At 31.5% G+C, this 20,095-nt stretch overlaps 1 protein-coding gene across 1 annotated transcript in view; it reads left to right on the top strand.

Annotated features, from left to right (window-relative positions):
- Positions 1-20,095, top strand: part of LOC118187962 (uncharacterized) — a 139,388-nt gene that overhangs the window by 99,782 nt on the left and 19,511 nt on the right. Inside the window, exon 2 of the mRNA XM_035358272.2 lies at positions 16,588-16,881. Coding sequence (XP_035214163.1) covers positions 16,588-16,881 — 294 coding nt within the window. The remainder of the gene's footprint in view (positions 1-16,587; positions 16,882-20,095) is intronic.

Genomic DNA, 20,095 nt, shown 5'->3' with positions numbered 1-20,095 from the left:
CATTGTCACTTCTCCATAGGAGAGTGTGCAAAAAATTGAGGGGGGGGGAGATTTTGTAGGATCAAATCTATTTTGTGTTGTTAATAGGGTGAAGATGACACTTGTCGCTTTCGCTTCCAGTGGCGATTCTACACTATGTTGGTTATTAGCTATTTTTTCTCCGTTTTATATTTCGCTATAATGTTCCCCTACTTCCCGAATATGTTTTTCAAATTTGGCGAAATGATCAATGTAGTGATCCACATTTCCAAGTATACTAAGTCCTTGATTTAACTTAAAAAATGCACGCTTCTTTACTGTTTTGTCGATTTCACTTTTTTCTTTCTCGTTATCCCTTTCTTCTTTTATAAGTATTTTATTTTAGAAACGAATCAAATCGTCATTAGCTATTCACCATCTTAGTTAACCATTTATTCTACTACATCTTTCATATTGATTTCAAATATGACCCAAGCATAAAGTAACTTCACCGCTCTATTTTGCGCATATAAGGGGGTCTCATACACCTTAAAGCCTTTATGATCTTCGAATATGTGACTGTTGCAAGAATTTGGATATTTTATTTATTTTTAAAAGCAATTATTTCTAAATTTTAACAGCTGACTGTATAATATAGCTGCTTTGGAAACTAGTAACCAGAAAGTTTGTGTTGCCACAAATATTTTTGTAATTTAATCCTCTTTGTGACAAAATGTTTCGTCATGTTTCCACCTTGCGCGCATGATATTTTAAAAGTGGCTAATGGTACATATTTGAAATTTGATGGAATTCTTTATATGGGTACTATTTTCTAACTGAACCAAAAATCTACCGAATATTTTAATATTAAAACATTTTACGAACGAAAACATTACAGATTTTTTTAATAAAATACATTTTATAAACTCAACTACAAATAAAAAAAATTAACATGAAATTCTTAGAATTTTTGGTTCACAGTAGTTTCCAAATGTTATAAAAGCTGTATATTAAATATGAAATTAAATTATGTAACAGAATGTTTTAAACTGTGCGCGCAAGGTGGAAACATGACGAAAACTTTTGTCATAAAGCGCATTAAATTATAAAAATATTTGTGGCTACACAAACTTTTTGCTTACTATTTCAGAAAGCAGCTATACTTATGTAGTCAGCTATAAAAAGTTGAAAGTAATTTGCTTTTAAGATAAATAAGTTATCCCAATTCTTGCAACAGTCACATATTCGAAGATCTTATAGGTTTTAAGGGTATATGAGTTCCCTTAATGTCTCCAGAGTATTTTACTGCCTACTACAAGAAGTAAATAACGGAAAGTAAACAACATCAGCAAAACTCCTATGGCACATTTTGTAGGCGTAGCGATGTGTTAAAAGTCACGCTGGATACAAAATCAATATCGTTATGAATTTTATACTTTGATAGATGGCATTAATACAATTATGTATGAAACCGTTGTATTTTTCTATGTAATGTAACCCGAAAAATCTATAAAGAGAGAAGCTATGCCTGAAAAGAAAAAATACAGGGCAAGCCCCCTTAACATTGAGTAAATGGGTATCTAAGTAATTTGGCGAAATATCGCCAACCTGACAATGGTTTTAGCGACTTTTTCTATCCCCGATTAAGAAAAAAAATCGCCAAAGGTCGCCAAAACCAAAGTGGGCGACCATTTGGCGACATTTCGGTCCTAACCCTGCATCACCGTAATAGGTACTGTAATTGAATAAATGTAGTTGATCTCGATCCTCATATTGCTTTCCTGTAATTTCGAGAAGCAAAAAGTACTAGAAACATCTCGGCGGCGTGAAAACTATATAAGGCCGGAGAGAGAGAGAGCATCTGCTTTAAGTTGCTTAGCTGTGGTTGTTGCAAGTTATTAGTTCCGAGTGAACTGAGATATCCGAGGTAGCTTTCTCTTTAGATTCGCTTTGCATTGTGTTGTGTTTAACATTCTTAGTAGTTTGATGCGTAAATACTGACTTTACTCAGTGATACTGTGAACTCCTGTACGAATATATCTGTGGAAAATTTGAAAACTTTGAAATATTTATTTCGATAAATTAAATTTTTATTAATCTATCATCGGACCTGTGTGCATTCATACGAACCTGTACACACGCAATAGTACATATGTATACATATATATATGTTGACTGCAACTTTATAACAGAGAATTTTTAATCTTTGGCTATCGTAAAAGCAAGACGTCGTTGAGTCGGACGCTTGTAAATCGAGGACTACCTGTATGATATTTACCGTGTGTTGTTCCTCAGGAATTAAGAATCTTGTAAATTATCCCTTTCCAATCAAAATGTTCGCTAACATTGTCTTCCTCGAGATTTTTTTAACCCATTTTTCTATTCCCATTTTGAACCTTCTCTTATCCGAGCAGAGATTCTTATTTTATTATACGATCATAAGCAAAACACCAAGTTTCATTTCCAGCCACAGTTTATTTGAAAAAATCGAGACAATTCTAGGTTTATAGAAAATTTTGTTCCTGTTTTTTTGCTCAACTTTCGAATCCCTAACAGCAAGTCGTCATTAGATCAAAGTAAACAATTCACTGCATAGCAAATTCTATCTGTAAACAAATGATATTTTAGAAAAAGCAAGCTGAAATATCATAGTACTAAATGTTGAGAATTATCGTTTGGCAGGTTTATGGGAATTTTTTACAAAAATATCTTATGTGGACACCATATGACTTCCTTGTACGGCCTATTAAATACACATTTTTAGCTTCACTTCATTTAAGCATATTTAATCGAATTTCATTAGATATATATTTCTCACTAAATCAATTCAGTTCCCACTTTTCGTCAAAGCAAAAATACATAAAAATTTAAATGATCGGAAAACCTAAAATAACAAATACAGTTAGAAAGAGCTAAACAAATTTTTTAAAATTGAAAATTGGAGTTTCTACAGGAAAACAAGCAATTCCACCAACGGTCAGAAAGACAAAATTTTCAATGCACAAAATTAGAAGTTAACTTTTGGCCCCACTGATCAAAAAGACGCTAAAGCTGATGCACCAACTGACACATCGCTAGTCTACTAAACTGTAAGCAAATGATATTACTTAAAACATATTAAGTACTCTAAAATATATTAAGAGTTCAAAGTGTAAAAAATGGCTATCTCGTTAGATCTGCTGCTACTTAAATTTTAAGATTGTTGAAAATTATACAGCTTTTGAAAAGCCTATTAACTAAACGCATAAAAAGTTTTAACCGAAACAAAAGAACAACATAATTCAATCACTTTTAAAGCAAAAAGTGTACAATTTAACAACATATAACAATAAAAGAAAGAATTCAGTGAGCAGTGTAAGGAGTGGGCGTATATATATATATATATATACATATAGTTTTTTCTTGCTTGTATAGTAAGTTTTACCTTTTACAATTTTAAATTGCAGGTGCGTCGGGAAAAGAAACAAAACTATTGAGCTATATTAAGCTAATTTAATTTGATTATTCTATTAATGAAATTCCGCTTTCAGTCTCAATTGTTTTCGTTTGACGAAACGCGCTAACGGTATTAGCTGAATTCGAGTTTTGTGACGCTTTTCCCTTGACAAGTCCGTCTTAAACCTCGAGTTGGGCTAATTTACCATTTATTGCAATTCTTTGTACATATTTTGTGTGTATTTGAAATGTTTTAATTATTTGCGTGCATCAATTAAAAAATTAAAAATTTTTGATTTAAAATTTATTAGTTTTTTCTCATCCCTTTTTGATTCTGAAGTTATCTTGTTTTGTAATTTTTACATTAAGTTTTTACGCGAGAAGTTTAACTTCTTTAGTATTGTATTGTTGGTTTTACATGGTGTAACTATTTTACTCCGAAACTACACTATCAAATGTACTTTTAAAGCAATAGCTTTTGAACTTTCATCTTCTTTGCATAAATATATATGTAAAATATAAAAAATAGTACGACTTGCTCCATGCGAACAAGCAACCTTTAATTACACCCTTCTGCAATTCAGGATCTTCCCTCTAGACCAGTACTTTCCAGAACATTCGAGCCTATTATAAAATTCTTCTATAAATAACGAATTCGTGTCATTTTACGTCAGAAGCACTTTTCTCCCTCTGCTGCTAGGATCTGTGCGGCGCTTCTCATCTTTCTTCCCTTTATTAGAATAGTTATGACGTCAAAAGCCTAGATTTCATCGTATTTAGTTTGAAACACTATTTGATATGTAATTAGGAGAATTAAAGAAAGATTATCTGCCATTGCAATATTGAATAAAGACGTGCAATTAAAATCAAAATCCTTCTGCGTCATCATTCTGCTGCCTTAACACTCAGCCACAGCAATGCCCGACTGCCAAAATATCACAAATACATATACACCAAACGTGTATATATGTATGTGTATATAGTTTATATATATATACTAAACTTGTGCGTGTATATTTAAAGAAAATAATAAAGTAACCAAAACTGCTTTTTGTAAAAAAATGAAAGAACAAATAAGTCCAAAATTAGAGCCTTGAGCCCTTGAATTTCTATAAAATTATCTCAAATAAGTAAGGAATTTAAAACCTATCAAAAGCCGTTAAGTTGAAGGTAACCTATCTTTTTTTCCGAAACACGTTGTAAAAGTAAAATACTTAAGAATAATACAATTTATGATCTAGAAATTTTTTTACAACAGAGAAAAATCAGAGTACAAAAATGTTTTTGGTTAATCTCCTCTGTATATAGCTTCAAACAGATCTTGCCAAGGAAAACGTGTTTTGAAGCCTCAAATCAAGCTGATTAACTAGACAAACGTAAACATGTTTCGTTCCAACAAATTCAGTGAGACGTCAAGCGCTTTTAATTGAATTCAATACTCTTTATAAACTTAAACTAATTAAAAGTCTCATATATACACGTTTCGTATGGTCGATTGTTATAAAAAATTAAGTTGCAGAACTATGCGTTATAACAGTCATTTATACATAATTTCAACGCTCTATGGCTGATCATTTTCGAGTTATGTGAGATACATACATACGTACGTACACTTTCGGTTTAACTGGGCAAAAGGACACTAAAGTTGGTACACAAAGTGACTTAATTCGCTATTTCGCAAAGAGTTTCACATCTAAGCAAATGGCAGCATCTGTAGGCATAGCAACCATTTTTAAATTGTTGATATGTCTACAACTATTGCATAAAGATTAGCTAAAGTCATAAATACCTTAACTGGACTGTTGTAAGTCCTTTATTCTGTCCATGCGTCCATACTTAAAATCATTCAAATGGATTCAACAGCGGTTCAAAATGGCTATTTTCATTGAAATATGATAACGGACATTTCACGTGAGATTAAAATATTACAGTACTTCCTTTACTTCGTACAAGGAAATTAATATTAGTCCTCAAAAATTACAGTTTTTAAAGTTCATGTCGTTTTTTAATCAAGCGATAGAAATTTACCTGAAATTAATCTTTGCATTATGCTTAGTGTCTTAACACTTTTACGCGTAGTATCTTAACTTTAATACTTAGTATTATGCTTAATATCTCAACATTAATATCTGCTCATATATTTTTGTGCATAATTTCATTCTTTTATACTGAATTCCCACAAGGAAAATATATTTCTCATGATATTTTTTTTACCGTATGGATATTTGTCTCCTCCTCCCCCCTGGTTTTTGTCTTATATTTCATTGAGTTGGTTTTTATTATTTTTTAAAAGTTGGATCTTTTATGTTGCGAAAAATACTCTTACGCTGGAGGAAAATAGAGTATATATTTTATCCATTTGCGGTTGCTCTGGAGTTTTTTAGTCTCAGAGGAATAAAGCATCTTGTTATTTTGTGTTATAATCCATATAAGAATCGCCCGATATAGTGGATACTTGACGGGGAAAAAACTCGCGAAACAAACGAAACACTTTCTTACAGATGAGGCACGAATTGAAAGAAAGAATGCCATTAGCGATGTCAAAATGTCTGGAATGGCTAGAACAGAAAAATTTCCTTTGAAGTTTGAAGTAGCAGAATTTATTTTTAGAACAAAAGAATAAATTATTCTCATAACGCAGGAAATATTAAGAAATGTCATCATGTCAGATGATCTTAAAATGTATTAAGTTTTTTTCTTTCCAAAAAACGATTGGATTCCAAAAAACGATTGGGAATTTTCTTAAAATTAAAAGAGTTCTGTATTAAAGAAATATCAGATTAATTTACTAATAACAGTATATCAAATCATTATAACCTTTAAATAATAATAATAATATATATATATATATATATAATAAAATAAATAATTGTAATTATATATATATATATATATATATAATTACAAAAGAATTCTTTTGAGAACAAAACACAAACTTGCCTATTTGTTTTCGCGCATTAAGCTGCAGAAAAATTATCATTAAAGATATAAAGAAAGAAATTTAGAACTAATATTTCACAAAGACCAGAAGTTGAAATTCATAATTTATAAATTTCAAATAATCATTTAATTGCAACTATGAATTTAAAAATGTTAAAACCTTTCAAACAAGCATAATCCCACTTCAAAAATTATGAAATTCAAAGAAAAATGAACAAAAACAGAAGAGGAATTCAATGAACCCCAATGTCACTTCATCTCCAATATTCAGTTTCTAAATTCTTTACATGATCACAGTACTTCTTTCAATTGTTCACCGAAACACTTTCAATAGCCTCGTTTGTGAAATGTAATAAATTCGACATGCTTATATCTGCAGTCGTGTTCTGAACATAATATTTTACTTCAGCCCATACATATTCTATGGCGTTTATATCACAGTGACATGGTGGGATTCACATAACTGTATGGCCTTGTTTTTCCATTATGCAATCAAATTTGAAAGTTTTGACTTTGTGAGCAGTTTGTTTCACTAAATGCAGCAGCTCCACTTTTCGCAAATTCGGACAAAAAGAAATGTTGTTTTTTGTCAGCCACTGCATTATATCTTCATTTTTTTTGGGAGGCATTAGGTGTTTTATTTAGCTGCACCGAATGATAAGGCGCATTATCAATAATTATAACGGAATTTGGCAGTAGGTTTGAAATTAACTTCTCATTTGCCCATTTTTCAAATACTGAAGAATTCATTTGTCCGTGTTGTCAAATGTTTCAGAATATGGAACTCACTCACGGGGCTTTTTTGAGACTTGAAAGCTGAAGTAGGCTCATTTTGTTAATAAAAGAGATAGATAATCATGGAGAAACATCTAATCTAAATTATACTAACGTAACAATTTGAATAAGAATGTCTAATTCAATTCTGTTAAAGACGTCCAAACTATACCGCCATATTCGTTTAGGTATAGTCTTTCATGCAACATAGCAATTTGAAGGTGAAAATAATTTTTAAATTGACAGTTCTGATTTCAAAATGATTGAATTATATTGTTCTTATCTTCCGGTTAAGGTTTTTATGCCTTTAGTTAATCTGCATGCAATAATTGTAGAATTATCAACGATTTAAAATTTGTTTAAGTGCCGCTAAGCCTAATTCTTTTTACCATAGCAGACATTAAATTTGAAACTTAGCAGAATAGTGATTTAATTCTTTCTGCACCTTCAGTGTTTTTTTGCCGAGTGGGACCAAAAGGAAAATTTTAATTTTGTGCGCCGAAAAATCAGCCTTCTTGCCCGCTGGCCGAATTGCTTGTTTTTGTGTAGAAACTGTACTTTTCATTTTAAAAATTGTTTTTTTTTTTAATCGTTTTAACTGTATTTGGTGTTTTATGTTTTTCTATATATTTCAATTTTTAATGAAGATATTTTGAGTTTTTATGTATTTTTGTCTTGCCGCGAGATGAGAACTGAATTAATTGAATGAGAGATATGTCTCTAATGGAATTCGAGGAAATGAGTTTAAATGAAGTATAGGAAAAATTGCGTATAATTTAATATTCCTTACAAGGTTTGGTTGGTTTATTAGATTACGGCAAAGCACTCGAGGCCTATCTGCCTTAAGGGAGGGATGCCTTCGTGGAGGACTTTTTAAGGGAAACCGGTTCGTATACACGTATTCTTTACAAGGAAGTCATGTGTTGTACACAATATCGAAAAGCGACATACACTACTGTAATTTGGACGATAAACGGTAAGTTCCGTGTGTTTGTAGGTGGTTTTTAGTTTTTAGTACGGGAAATGATTCTTCTGCACAAAATAAAAGCAACGTTTCTTTTATTTTATATGCTAAAAATTAAAACCATGAATCACGTTTCAGTAAGTACGAATTCATTTTTTTTCTGTCTTCCTGGAATACATCACCATAATTAGAAATAGTATTTACACAGATAGTTGAGTGAATCTATCGCATTTACGTAGGATTTATTTTGCTTGTAGTTCAAAAGAAATATATTAGATTTCTTTTCAGGGGTTACGACTCCATTGACTTTGAAAAAAAAATATTGGGCGCAAATATAAAAACGCGGAAACAAATACGAAAATATTTCCTCAGAAATCAAACAGACGCCGGGAGGGGGGGGAGGAGAATCCCTGCATCAGCTTCCCACAATCAAACACAGCAAGTTATCTTGTTTCTTCAAATATGTATTCTTCGGATGTTCGGAGTTGGATCCAATAGTTCCGTCGTCTCCTTTTTTATTTTACTGTTCCTCTTTGTTTCTTCAATATTAAGTTTCGGGAATTTTTCTTATTCCACTGCAACTGCATGTACTCAAATTGGAAATGCAGTCCCGAGAATAATCGAGAAATATGCAGTCACTAATGTAAATTTTGTAGAAACGTACGCAAAAGCAAAGTAAAAGCGCTCAGGAAAAGAACTATATGAAAAATGTAAAGGAATTATTGCAATATCAATGGTGCTTTTCCAGTGCAAGTGGTAACACGACAAACTAGCACTGGCAGATCGGATTCATGTTCGTATTTTTATGTTTCCTGCTCAAATCCGTCAATAAATGAATAATAATAAAAGCAAATTCTGAAAGTGTTCATATTTTAACGGTTGCCCAAAAGGGTTTCTTAAGGCTTTTTTACGCTCTCGTTTAGCTCGCAGTCTACCAGTCTGCTATTGCATTTTACTCCCGTTGACCCACTTCTTCTTATCAGTTTAGCTTTATTATTCATCATAATTTTCTTTGCTCTTATGTCAAAGCTAATTGAACACAAAATTGCAAAAAAGCAGCATAGCGGCATTGGTTTAGAAATTTCGATGCAGTGTGCTGGCACACATTTCAGTAATTTCTCAGTTCATCATATCAATGTTCAGCTTTTTTAGTAAGATGACTTGGAAAACTCTAATTAATTTTAAATTCTAAACTTTAATTCCAAGTACATTTTGTCTCTTTGTAATTAGAAAACCTTTACAGAGCTTGCAAATTAAATGCACGCATAAAATTTAAACTGTGTAGTTCTAAGTTAATTTCTGGAGTTGTTTATAAAGTACACTGCTATCATTAGTTATGTGTAAACAAAGAGCATACCTTTTAGCCGTTTCTTTCATTTTATGGCATAACGAAAGCCGACAAGTAGAGAGTGAGACAAATGTAGAAAGAGGCTGTTAGAAAATTCGACCCCGAGACATCAGCGAGAAGATTCAGGGAACATTTGTGAAATTCTTTCAATTTCACGCATGTAGAAAAACCACACAAATCCTTAAAATTCAAGATAAGCGAACACATAGGGTATGTGAAGTAGATGGAGGTGATTAGCCTCTCATCGCTGGGAGAAGAGTCATAACTTTCGCTTTTCGGAAACCGAAATTATTGCTTGCACAAAACCACCCATATATTTGAAATTCAAGTGATTTGTATGGAGGTCAGCCTAGCTAATGAAACAGCTTCTACTCCATAATTGTCGAAACACGGGCATAGCATTAAAATACACTATATTTATTAAAAAAGTACCAGTGACATTTAGTAAAGGAAATGCAAATTAATTAAAACTTTTGAATCCTAAAATTCATTCATACAGGTAAAAACTGTACTTAAAATATCGCGCTGTGATACAAACTTTGTCAGTTTTCCATAGCAGGGTGTAAGGAAAGTGTGAAAAATAAGCGAGGAGAAGGTATTGTAGGATAAAGTCTATTTTGCGGTACTTGCTTGAAGATGACGTCTAATGTGCAGCTTGTAGCTTTCGCTTTCAGTAACTGATTTTACACAATGTTGGTGTTTTGCTTTTTTTTTTTTCGGAATTTTTTTCGCTATAATGTCCCACTACTTCCCGAATTTGCTGTTCAACTTTGGCGAAATAATCAATGTAGCGATCCATATTTCCAAGAACTCCAAGTCCTCGATTTAAATTAGAAAAATGCAGATAAACCTTCTGTACTAAAAACTGCTTTTTTGATTTCTCTTTTTTTATCTTTCTCGATATCCCTTTCTACGTCTATTACTACTTTATTTTAGAAACTAATCGAATTGTCATTAGCTAGCTCGCTATCTTAGTTAACCTTTCATTCTTCTACATCCTTCATATTGCATAAAGTAAAGTATAAAGTAACCCAAGCATAAAGTAACTTATGATATTGCAAAAAGTAAAGTAAAGTAACCCAAGCATAACACCGCTCTATTTTGCGCATATTTAACATCTCCAGAGTATTCTACTACTTACTACAAGGAAGTAAATAATGAAAATAAACAATATCAGCAAAACTAAACATGGCATTTGTAGGTATAGCGATGTGAATGAAATAAACAATATCAGCAAAACTAAACATGGCATTTGTAGAATAATGAAAATAAACAATATCAGCAAAACTAAATATGGCATTTGTAGGTACAGCGATGTGTTAACAGTCACGCTGGATACAAAAACAATATTGTTACGAATATAGTTACTTAGATAGAAGATTTTTGTACTTAGATAGATGATGTAAGATATAATAAAATGCGATGGCTATGTTAAGAAGTAATTGGCCACCTTAGAATTAACTATTCTAAATTTGATGTTCTTTCCCCTGAGTTCATCTTTTCTTCCAAATTCACGATCTTTCCAAATTACATAACACTGCTTGAAAAAAGGAACTAAAACTAAAATGAATCAATCACGGCTTAGCTTCACATTTGCACCTAAACGAAGTATAAATACGCTTTCCCTTTTTCCTGATTTCTGCTATGCAAACAGGTCTGCGCCGCTTATGCTTTCCTGACTGAAATGACGTCGTATCTTTTTAACTTTCTTTAAAATACTTTGTATATAAAAATTTATCTTATTCAACGATGATTGAAAAGTAATTTGTCTGCCAAATAGACAAATTACTTTTCAATGATTTGAGATGTGTAAAAATAAAGACGGTGATTCTTTAATTCAGTTTTGTTAGCTGCCTCATGAAGCCTCCACCTTCAGCCGCTACGACTGCATTAAAATATTTTATATACATATATGTAATAACAGCACATTTTAAGAGAAGCATTGATGTAAGAACACTAAGATGTAGATGCGTAGAAATGCTGATTGCGAAGATACTTGATGCTTAGAACGTCCATTCATTTTGAAGAAAAAGCAGTCGAGCTGGATTGAATTCCACACTTATTTTAATTCTCATTTGTGGCCACAATTCACTTGGCACTCCAATCGTGCCTATTTCCAGAACATTTACAATTTTGATACTATGGCGATAGAAGCGAACATAGATGAGTGCAGCAAAGCCTCTGGCCACAAGGAAAGTACAAGCGAAAAGAGAGAGAGTGTCGCAGTAGTAATGCAAAGGAAGAAGGGAAGGAGGCAAAGGTTTCAGTTTTAAGTTTAGCTTTACAATTCAGTAATTGGCCAAGAGGCATCTGCATTAAGCATTAAGTAACATCGCATGATGAATTTGAATGATGCAGTTTAGATTTATGGCACTATTTCTAAGAACGCGAGATAAAGTCCCCAAATTAAATAAAAAATAAAGGAGGTTATAGGCAATTAAATTTGTAAGTTTTCTTTCATATTTTTATCTTACATATATATATATTATTCCAATTCTATTACACGGCTCGGTGAGTTCAGTATTTTTATTCTTATATTTTGGTAAATTATGCATTTTTTGCTTTAAAAGTGGTTTAATTACGTTCCGGTTAAGGGTCTTATGCCTTTAGTTAATTTGCATGCAATAGTTGTAGAAATATCAACAATTTAAAAGTGGCGTTAATCCAAACGAAGCAGCCATGTGTTTACATTTGAAACTCTTAGTAGAAAAGTGAATTAAGTCAGTTGGTGCACCAGCTTCCGTGCGTTTTTGCCCAGTGTGACGGAAAGGTAACATTTTGTGCACGGACATTTTCGTCTTCCTATAACCGCTGCTTGTTTTGGCACAGAAACTTTAATTTTAACTATAAAAATTGTTTTTTTTAAACTGTTTAAGGTTTTTAGGTTTTTCTGTATTTTACAGTTTTTAATGAAGATGTATTGAGTTTTTATATATTTTTGCTTTGCCGCGAAGTGAGAACAAAATTAATTGAATGAGTATTAGATTTCTAATGAAATTCGAGGAAGTAATTTTTAAATGAGATGCAGCAAAAAATGTGCATAATTTAATAGGCCATACAAGGAAGTCATGTGGTCGACATGAGGGTTTCTTGTAGTCTCTTCAAAGGTGGGAATTAAAAAGTTTAATTTTTTTTTTTTTTTTTTTTTTTTAAATTAGGATTCTGAAAAATCAATGATGAAAACTGCGCGAAAATTTGAATTTTCGAATTTCGAATATTTTTCAAGTTTTGGGCTGTTTTAGGATTCAGATAGTTCATCTCCAGTATCTAACAGCCGATGTAAAAACTTTGAGATAATGTTAAACACGTTTGGTACCCATGAATGTTCTATTCCGGAAACTTCCTAAGTAACGTCTCTTTAAGTAAGAGACGTAATAGTTCTTTTCTGATTTCATGTCCTCTGTGGATCACAATAAAAGAAAATCGATGGTCTTGTAGTGTATGGCCTGGCTATCTCTGATGGGAAAGCCTCGGCAGTACAGAGTTCTTTTCTTCTTCCATATAATTTATTCTGTTATAATATTTTTATGTCAGCTTTCATCTCCAGCCTTCTGAAGAAAACGGAGCCAGAGAATAATAATATACCTTTTCAATTTGCCCCGTTTCTCATATTGAAGAGCTCGGAAAATATTCGGTAGAAATGCTCGACTCTCCGTGAATTTTCTGGATTCTTCGAAATCCATATAAAATGTAATAAATCGAAAGTGGAAAAAGATTGTCCCCAGACTTGTCTCTGAAAGAAAAAAAGTAAATCACGGACAGTGAGAGCGTTACCTTCTTGATGTATTTTAATTCGAAGCGTCTGTTTTGTAAATGAGGATTGTGTTCTCGTTATCCGGAAATTTTCGCCTGCCGTGAGTAATGTAATGTATATGTATTTGTCCTTGATTATTATATTTTTTTTTAGTGAAAGATATAACTATGGCAGAGTTTTGGTTTTAGAATTTTAGGATTATCAGCTCTCTTTATTTTTCGAGGAAAGAAATGTGATCTTTTATTTCTTGAGATGGTTATTGGAAGCATTAAATGCAATTAAATTCAATCTGATTTTATTCAAAATTCGATAACTGAAACTGCCGACTTATTTTCTAAAAAGTACTTCGCGAAAGGATGAATGCATCTGGAGAATATTTCGCGGTTCAAGTTCATTTTAGAAGATAAATCAATAAGTAAATGAAAACCTGGTTTCATTTTATATAGGAATTTCTAATTGCTTTGCTACAAGCTTATTTATTTATGTGTTAATAATAGGCAAATACTTCTTGTGATAGACAAATTTAATTTGGTATTTATTATTAATCTTCTTCGTATTAAATACAATTTGACTGATACTAAATAATTTTAGCTCAAAGGAGCGTTAGCCCAGAAGGTCTATTAATCTCAAAACGGGAAACCTTAATGATTTCATAGTGAGCAATGACAACATCACACTGTACAGGAAACACTGTACAGGAAAAGCATTTTTATCTCCAGCGCTAAACTGTCTATCGAAAATTCTAAAGATGTACTGTTTTTAAATATTTTATTGTGTATTTCAAATTCTGTAAAACTTTAACGAATTTTTGATTAATAAACTCAACGATTTCAAAGCGAGAAGCAATGGCAACACTGTACAGGGGAAAAAATATTCTGCAGCGTGTGAAACTGTCTACGGAAATTGTAATAGGCTTTCTTTTAATATTTTTAGCCTAAAGGAACTCTATTTGTACTTTCTTTTAATTACTATTACTTTCTTTTAATATTTTCAACCTAAATGCTCTCGAAATGTATGTAAATGTGTATATAAATAAAAATCGAAATTTGTATATAAATAAAAAAAGCCTCTTCGGGTGTAATACAAAATCTGAAAGTTTCCAGATTTTTATTTCTTTTTATCATTATTTTGTTTATTTATCAAAAACAAACACTCACATTGTTTTTTCAATGCTTTTATAAGACATTTTTCATTCTTACAAATGCAATTGTACTTTCATGATTTTTTTATTTTTTATTTTGGCAGGTCATTTCGTTGCGAACTAAAAAAGTCTCATGCGTTTTCGGAAATTTAGAATTTACAAGACTGCAAAAGCCGTGTTTATTTAATTAGGAATTTTAATTATGGGTAGCCGACATATGTGCATATACTTTAAATACTTTACCATGCTGTATTAAGATTTTGAAATTGAGAAATTTTCTGGAAATGTTCTTGAAATTTATTTTAAAAATAAATAGAATAGAAATTTATTTAAATAGAATTAAATTTATTTAATTTTTATTTCACTGGAATTTTCTGGAAATGTTCTTGAAATTTATTTTAAAAAGAAATAGAATACTTCGGAATACACCGACCCGCTACTTGGGGTCAAAACGTAAAAGTATAAAAATAAAACTAAACTCTAATTTAACTTTAGAATATTAAACGTGGAAGATTGGCCTTATATTAACAGGAAGCGTATGTAGTACAGAGAACTGTGAACACTACAATACGTTTAAAATTTATCAAGAGGATTAAAACCTCTGGCCTGGAAGGCAACAAGCAACTGTGTAACTTCTAAGGTAAGCGGCTTGCTTCGATTCACTGCTTCCTCTCTCTCGCTTGGCAAAAAGCCACAACTTAAATACTTGGCGTTCGCCAGACAAACTTTGCATAAAAACCTTAACGCTTATAATTCTGGCCGGAAGTAGAAAATAAGAAGTGATAGTAAAGATTTAAAATAAAATAAACGTTAGTAAAACTTAAGATCCTTACAACATTCGTTGCATTTGACAGAGGTTTTGATTATTGAGTTATACATTTTAATAACACAATATTCGTAAGTGCTTATAAGAACAGTTTAATATGCAATTTTCAAGTCTTCCTTTACCATGGGTTACAAAAAAAGGGATATATAATGGTATGGTTGGTTTGGTTTATATGACTATGGCAAAGCACTTGAGATTTATTTGGCTAAGGGTAGGAATGGCTTCATGGGGCACTCAAATTACAAAATTATTGAGTAAAAAATTTCAAACTATCATTGTTTTCATTTAATGATAAGATCTTTTTGATTGAAAGTAAAGATCAGAAACACGAAACAGTTGGCGATGCTTAAATTTGTTCTCTCTTTAGTATTAAAAAGAGCTCTGCTGCTAGTCAGTGTAAGAAACTGTGTCATTCGAAATACTATTTTATTGTCATTATTTTGTTTAAAGTCATTTAAAAAGCTATTTTTTAGCAAATCTTATTTTATATTATAAACGTAATAAATAAAATACATTTTTAGTAGCCTATAATACATCACTTGAATTTTTTTTTTTTATTTTACTTTAGTGCACTATCTGCATACGAAGTAAAATGGGATAAATAAAATGCAAAGTGATGAATGAAATACTTTTTTATCAGCCTATAGACACATCCAGTGGGAATTTTCTGATTCTGCTTCATTGCATGCGAAGTAAAATGGATGGTGATGAAATGTTTTAATAATGTGCAGTTTAAAAATATCTTTATACAGTTCTTTTCTTTTTAATTTTCAAACGGTAGTATCGTTTCCTAAAATTTTGATATTTGTTTGTTTACGCCATTTTAGTTTCAAAGAAATATGCAAAGATAAATGATGGAGTTTTCAAAACCAAAATTCATTTTGAGCAAAAGTGTGAATTTACTTAATGAAGATAAGTTTCATTTAATGCGTAAGCGATGGGGTCATGCAATTTTCTTTATTTTGTCTTATGAAGCCATCTATATTCCCTAGAGAGAAAAAATTATCTGTTGTAATTTTTTATCTTATTGCTTACCGTCAGAATACTGACACCAGCAAAAGCTATTAATTAATGCTATGCTAGTGTGAGTCCCGATCATGGACCCTCTGAGGCATGAAGAATGACAAATAGAACGTTAAAGCTAAAAGCATTCTTCGAGTTTAAAGGCCAAGATATCCATTTCACTTTTTGTGAGCGAAGGTGCTGCAGTAAATTGATTGAATTAGATATTATTTTTAGCTAACACAAGAAAAGAAGTACTTGCGATATTTATTTCATATTTTGTAATATTTTATGTCTTTAAATTTTTAAAATTTTAATAGTAATCTCATTTTAGAGATATTAGACTATGATCTGAAGTTTTCAGACTGTAAATTAACTTTTTTCGGCAGTTACTGTTTGTTTGCGTAGTGTTGGATTAATAGTGACTCTGACGTCTCTCCTGCAGCCCGTCTGGATGCCGTGAAGACATACATGAGGATGCGAAGAGTGCCTGACCACCTTCAGAATAAGGTGATCCGTTGGTTCGATTATCTGTGGGTGACTCAGAAATGCTCGGACGAGGAGCGGTCCGTCGGCTGCCTGCCGGACAAACTGAAGGCCGAGATCGCCATCCACGTCCATCTCGATACCCTGAAGAGGGTCGAAATCTTCCAGAACACGGAGGCGGGATTCCTCTGCGAACTCGTCCTCAGACTCAGACCCGTCCTCTTCAGTCCCGGTGATTACATCTGCAGGAAAGGTAATAAATAATAATAATAATAATAATACCCTTTCGCTGTTCATGTGCTCTCAGACCATATGCCTTTTTAGCCCAAACGGGCGTTAACCCCCAAGTGCTATTAGTCTGGAAACGACATTTTGCATCGGTTCAATATAAAAATCCGTTTCACTATTCAAATTGTCGCCACCAAATATTATTGCCGTGTATTATATTTAAAGAAATTAAATGATGAAGAATCTGCATAAATGTAGGCATGTTTCTCGCATTCTAAAAAACAACGATACATAGAGCCCATCAAATTTTGAATAATGTTGTCCTCCGGCCGATTGTGGACACCTGGAAACCCAAATTCGGAATTTCGAATTTGTTTTATTACTTTTTCATATTTTGTAAAATTAAAAAAAAAAAAACTTTTGATTAACACATTCAGCGATTTCAAAGAGAGCAGTTGCAACACTGTACGAAAAAAAAAATGTGAAAGGTTTCAGATTTTAAAGTATGTCCAAAGAGACGATTTTTAACGTTTTGTGTGTTACTTTTATTAACTAAATATCATATTCTACGTACTCAAACCATAAAATTCAGTTCAACAGCAATATCGCAAAATAATTTTAAAATGAGCAAATCTTTAGAAGTTCCGATTCAAAGTCTCGTGTGCTGGAGATAAAAATATTTTTTTTTCGTACAGTGTTGTCATTGCTCGCTTTGAAATCTTTTAGTTTTTTTAATCAAAAATTCGGTGAAGGGCTACAAAATATGAAACTGATTGTAAAAGTAATTTCAAATTCAAATTAGAGCTTCTACATGACCCTATTCTATGGAAGATTACGTTATTCAAATTTTGATGGCTCTCGGTACCGTTGTTTTATCACAATACAAGAAACATACATACATTCATGCAGATTCTTCATTATTTAATTTCTTCAAATATAATACAAGGTTATAATATTTGGTGGCAACAGTTTAAAAGGTGATTCGCCGTTTATAGTCTTCGAGGCAAAATGCCAAAACGAAATTAATAGTTCTTCAGGGCAAATTGCCTCTTTTGATTATATCTCCGGCGCGCGAGACCGTCTACCGGAAATTCTAAAGATATGCTGTTTGCAAATATTTTTAACGCAAAGTGATATTAATCCAAAGGTTTTCGAAACATGTATATGTATGTGAATGAAATAGCGCCCCTTTGGACATAATATAAAGACTGAAAACTTTCAGATTTTTTTTTTTTTTGGAAGTACCAGACGGTTCAAATTCTTCTCTTTTTTCTTACTTCATTTAATATAGCTACATGTTTCATTTATATTTAAAACGTTGTGGCAATGATAATGCATTCTTCTACGTAGAAATAGGAAATCTTAAAGTGTCGCTGTGCATTGAAGACAGAACCTTAAAGAGAAACTTGTGGAACATTGAATCATTGATTTTTACAGCAATAAAATTTTAGAATTATGTGGATGCTTTCTATTAGCTACGTCTGTGTAAACTTATAAGTGCATTTTCATGTTCATCAAAATTTTAATAAAACTTAACAGTTGCTTTTTTGTAAATTCTGGAATGGTGGATATTTTGAAGTCTTGGGACACCAAGATGCATTTGTTATTTCTAAAAGGCACAAATGTGGAATAGTATGGACTTGTTGTCAAGTCGTCCGAGAGTCAGTTCATCGTTTCTGAATGAAGCTGGTTGCATAGAATGCTCGTAGTTTTCCTTATGTTGATAGTAAGTAATAAGTGCCCTTTTAACCGAGCTAATTTGAGCGGAGCCATTTGAGATAATATATTTTTCTTGATAATCCATAGTCAGGCTAGATTTTCTTCATAGAAAGTTAAAATGGAGAATATTTTGGTGGGCATCGGTTTCGTCAAGAATGTTATTTCTGAATACATTTTGTGCAAAATGATTTTTAAAAATATCTCTTTAACTTTTTATTAAGTCCTTTAATTTAATACAAAATAGTATCCATCTTAATACCAAAAAATTTGTTGATCTGTGATTATAACATTTAGAGCATAAAAACTTACACTACGCAGTAAAAATGAAAAAATGAGCAATAAAAATAAGGGCTACAATTTTAAAATGTGTGAGTGTTTACACATTTCTACACACTAACAAAAAATAAACGAAAGAATAACAAAATGTTATGGAATAAAAATATAATTATAAAATGATATAATTATAAATTAAAATATGAAAAGCAATAAGATATTATAAATTAAAATATAAAAAGCAAGAAGATAATTATAATATAAATTAAAATATATATAATTATAAATTTAAATACAAAAAGCAATTAGATAATTATAAATTAAAATATAAAAAGCAATAAGATAATTATAAATTAAAGTACAAAAAGCAAACTCATTGCACTCATTAAATAGTCATAGCTTTCTATTTCAGTTATTTTCTTTTAAATTACTATCACCCACAATGGCAATTAAGTGATTTTAGGAAAAAAATTTCTCAGATTGCGGGGATAATTCATTTTTATGATGGTGTTATAAGTCTTTTTAATAATTTGTAAAACTCTTTCATGCTTTCATTTTATTCTCTTTCAAACTCTTTTAGTACAAATAAAATTTTAATTTGCGTAGTTCACTACTAAATTTAGGTACTTAAAAATCATTACTATGATGAATGAGATTAAATTATTTAAATTATGGCAAAATGTAGAAAAATGATCTGCCTAAGAGAAAAGATGTCTATAAACTATAAAATTCTAAGCTATAAATTTCCTGAGAAGAGAAAGTAAGGCTGAGACAAAATTCTTATTAACAGGCGAGAAATATATCAGAAATATCCAGAATCGCGTAACTGGACTGTTGAACTATTTAGCCATAACTATAACAGTTGTTCACTTCCATTACAGCTGGAGAATAAGCACTTCTAGGAGCTTCGAGGAAAAAAAAATGATATTCGAGAACTACCAAAATATCATCACGTTGGGGAACAATCTTAAGGTGTCCAAATGAAACAAAATGCTTTATACATAAACGTAAACATTATAGAAATGCATTAAGTAAACTAGTAAAACCAATACACAGCAGTACACAATTACATAAAAAGTTAAATTATAAAAAAATAAAGACAAACATTCACAAAAATTTACACAATGTTTGCTGTCTCTATTGCTAAACTTAGAGCTCTATTGCTCTATTGCTATCTCATAAACATACTTAATAGGAGTTATTTTTGTCGAGATTTGTAATTTCTTTGCACTATTTTTAGCAATACT

Source organism: Stegodyphus dumicola, chromosome 1 (genome assembly GCF_044657685.1).
Source record: "Stegodyphus dumicola isolate Sdum_Otavi_A_Nest chromosome 1, ASM4465768v1".
NCBI classification, from domain to species: Eukaryota; Metazoa; Arthropoda; class Arachnida; order Araneae; family Eresidae; genus Stegodyphus; species Stegodyphus dumicola.
Note: the sequence above shows the minus strand (reverse complement) of the source record. Positions and strands in the feature narration are given on the sequence as shown.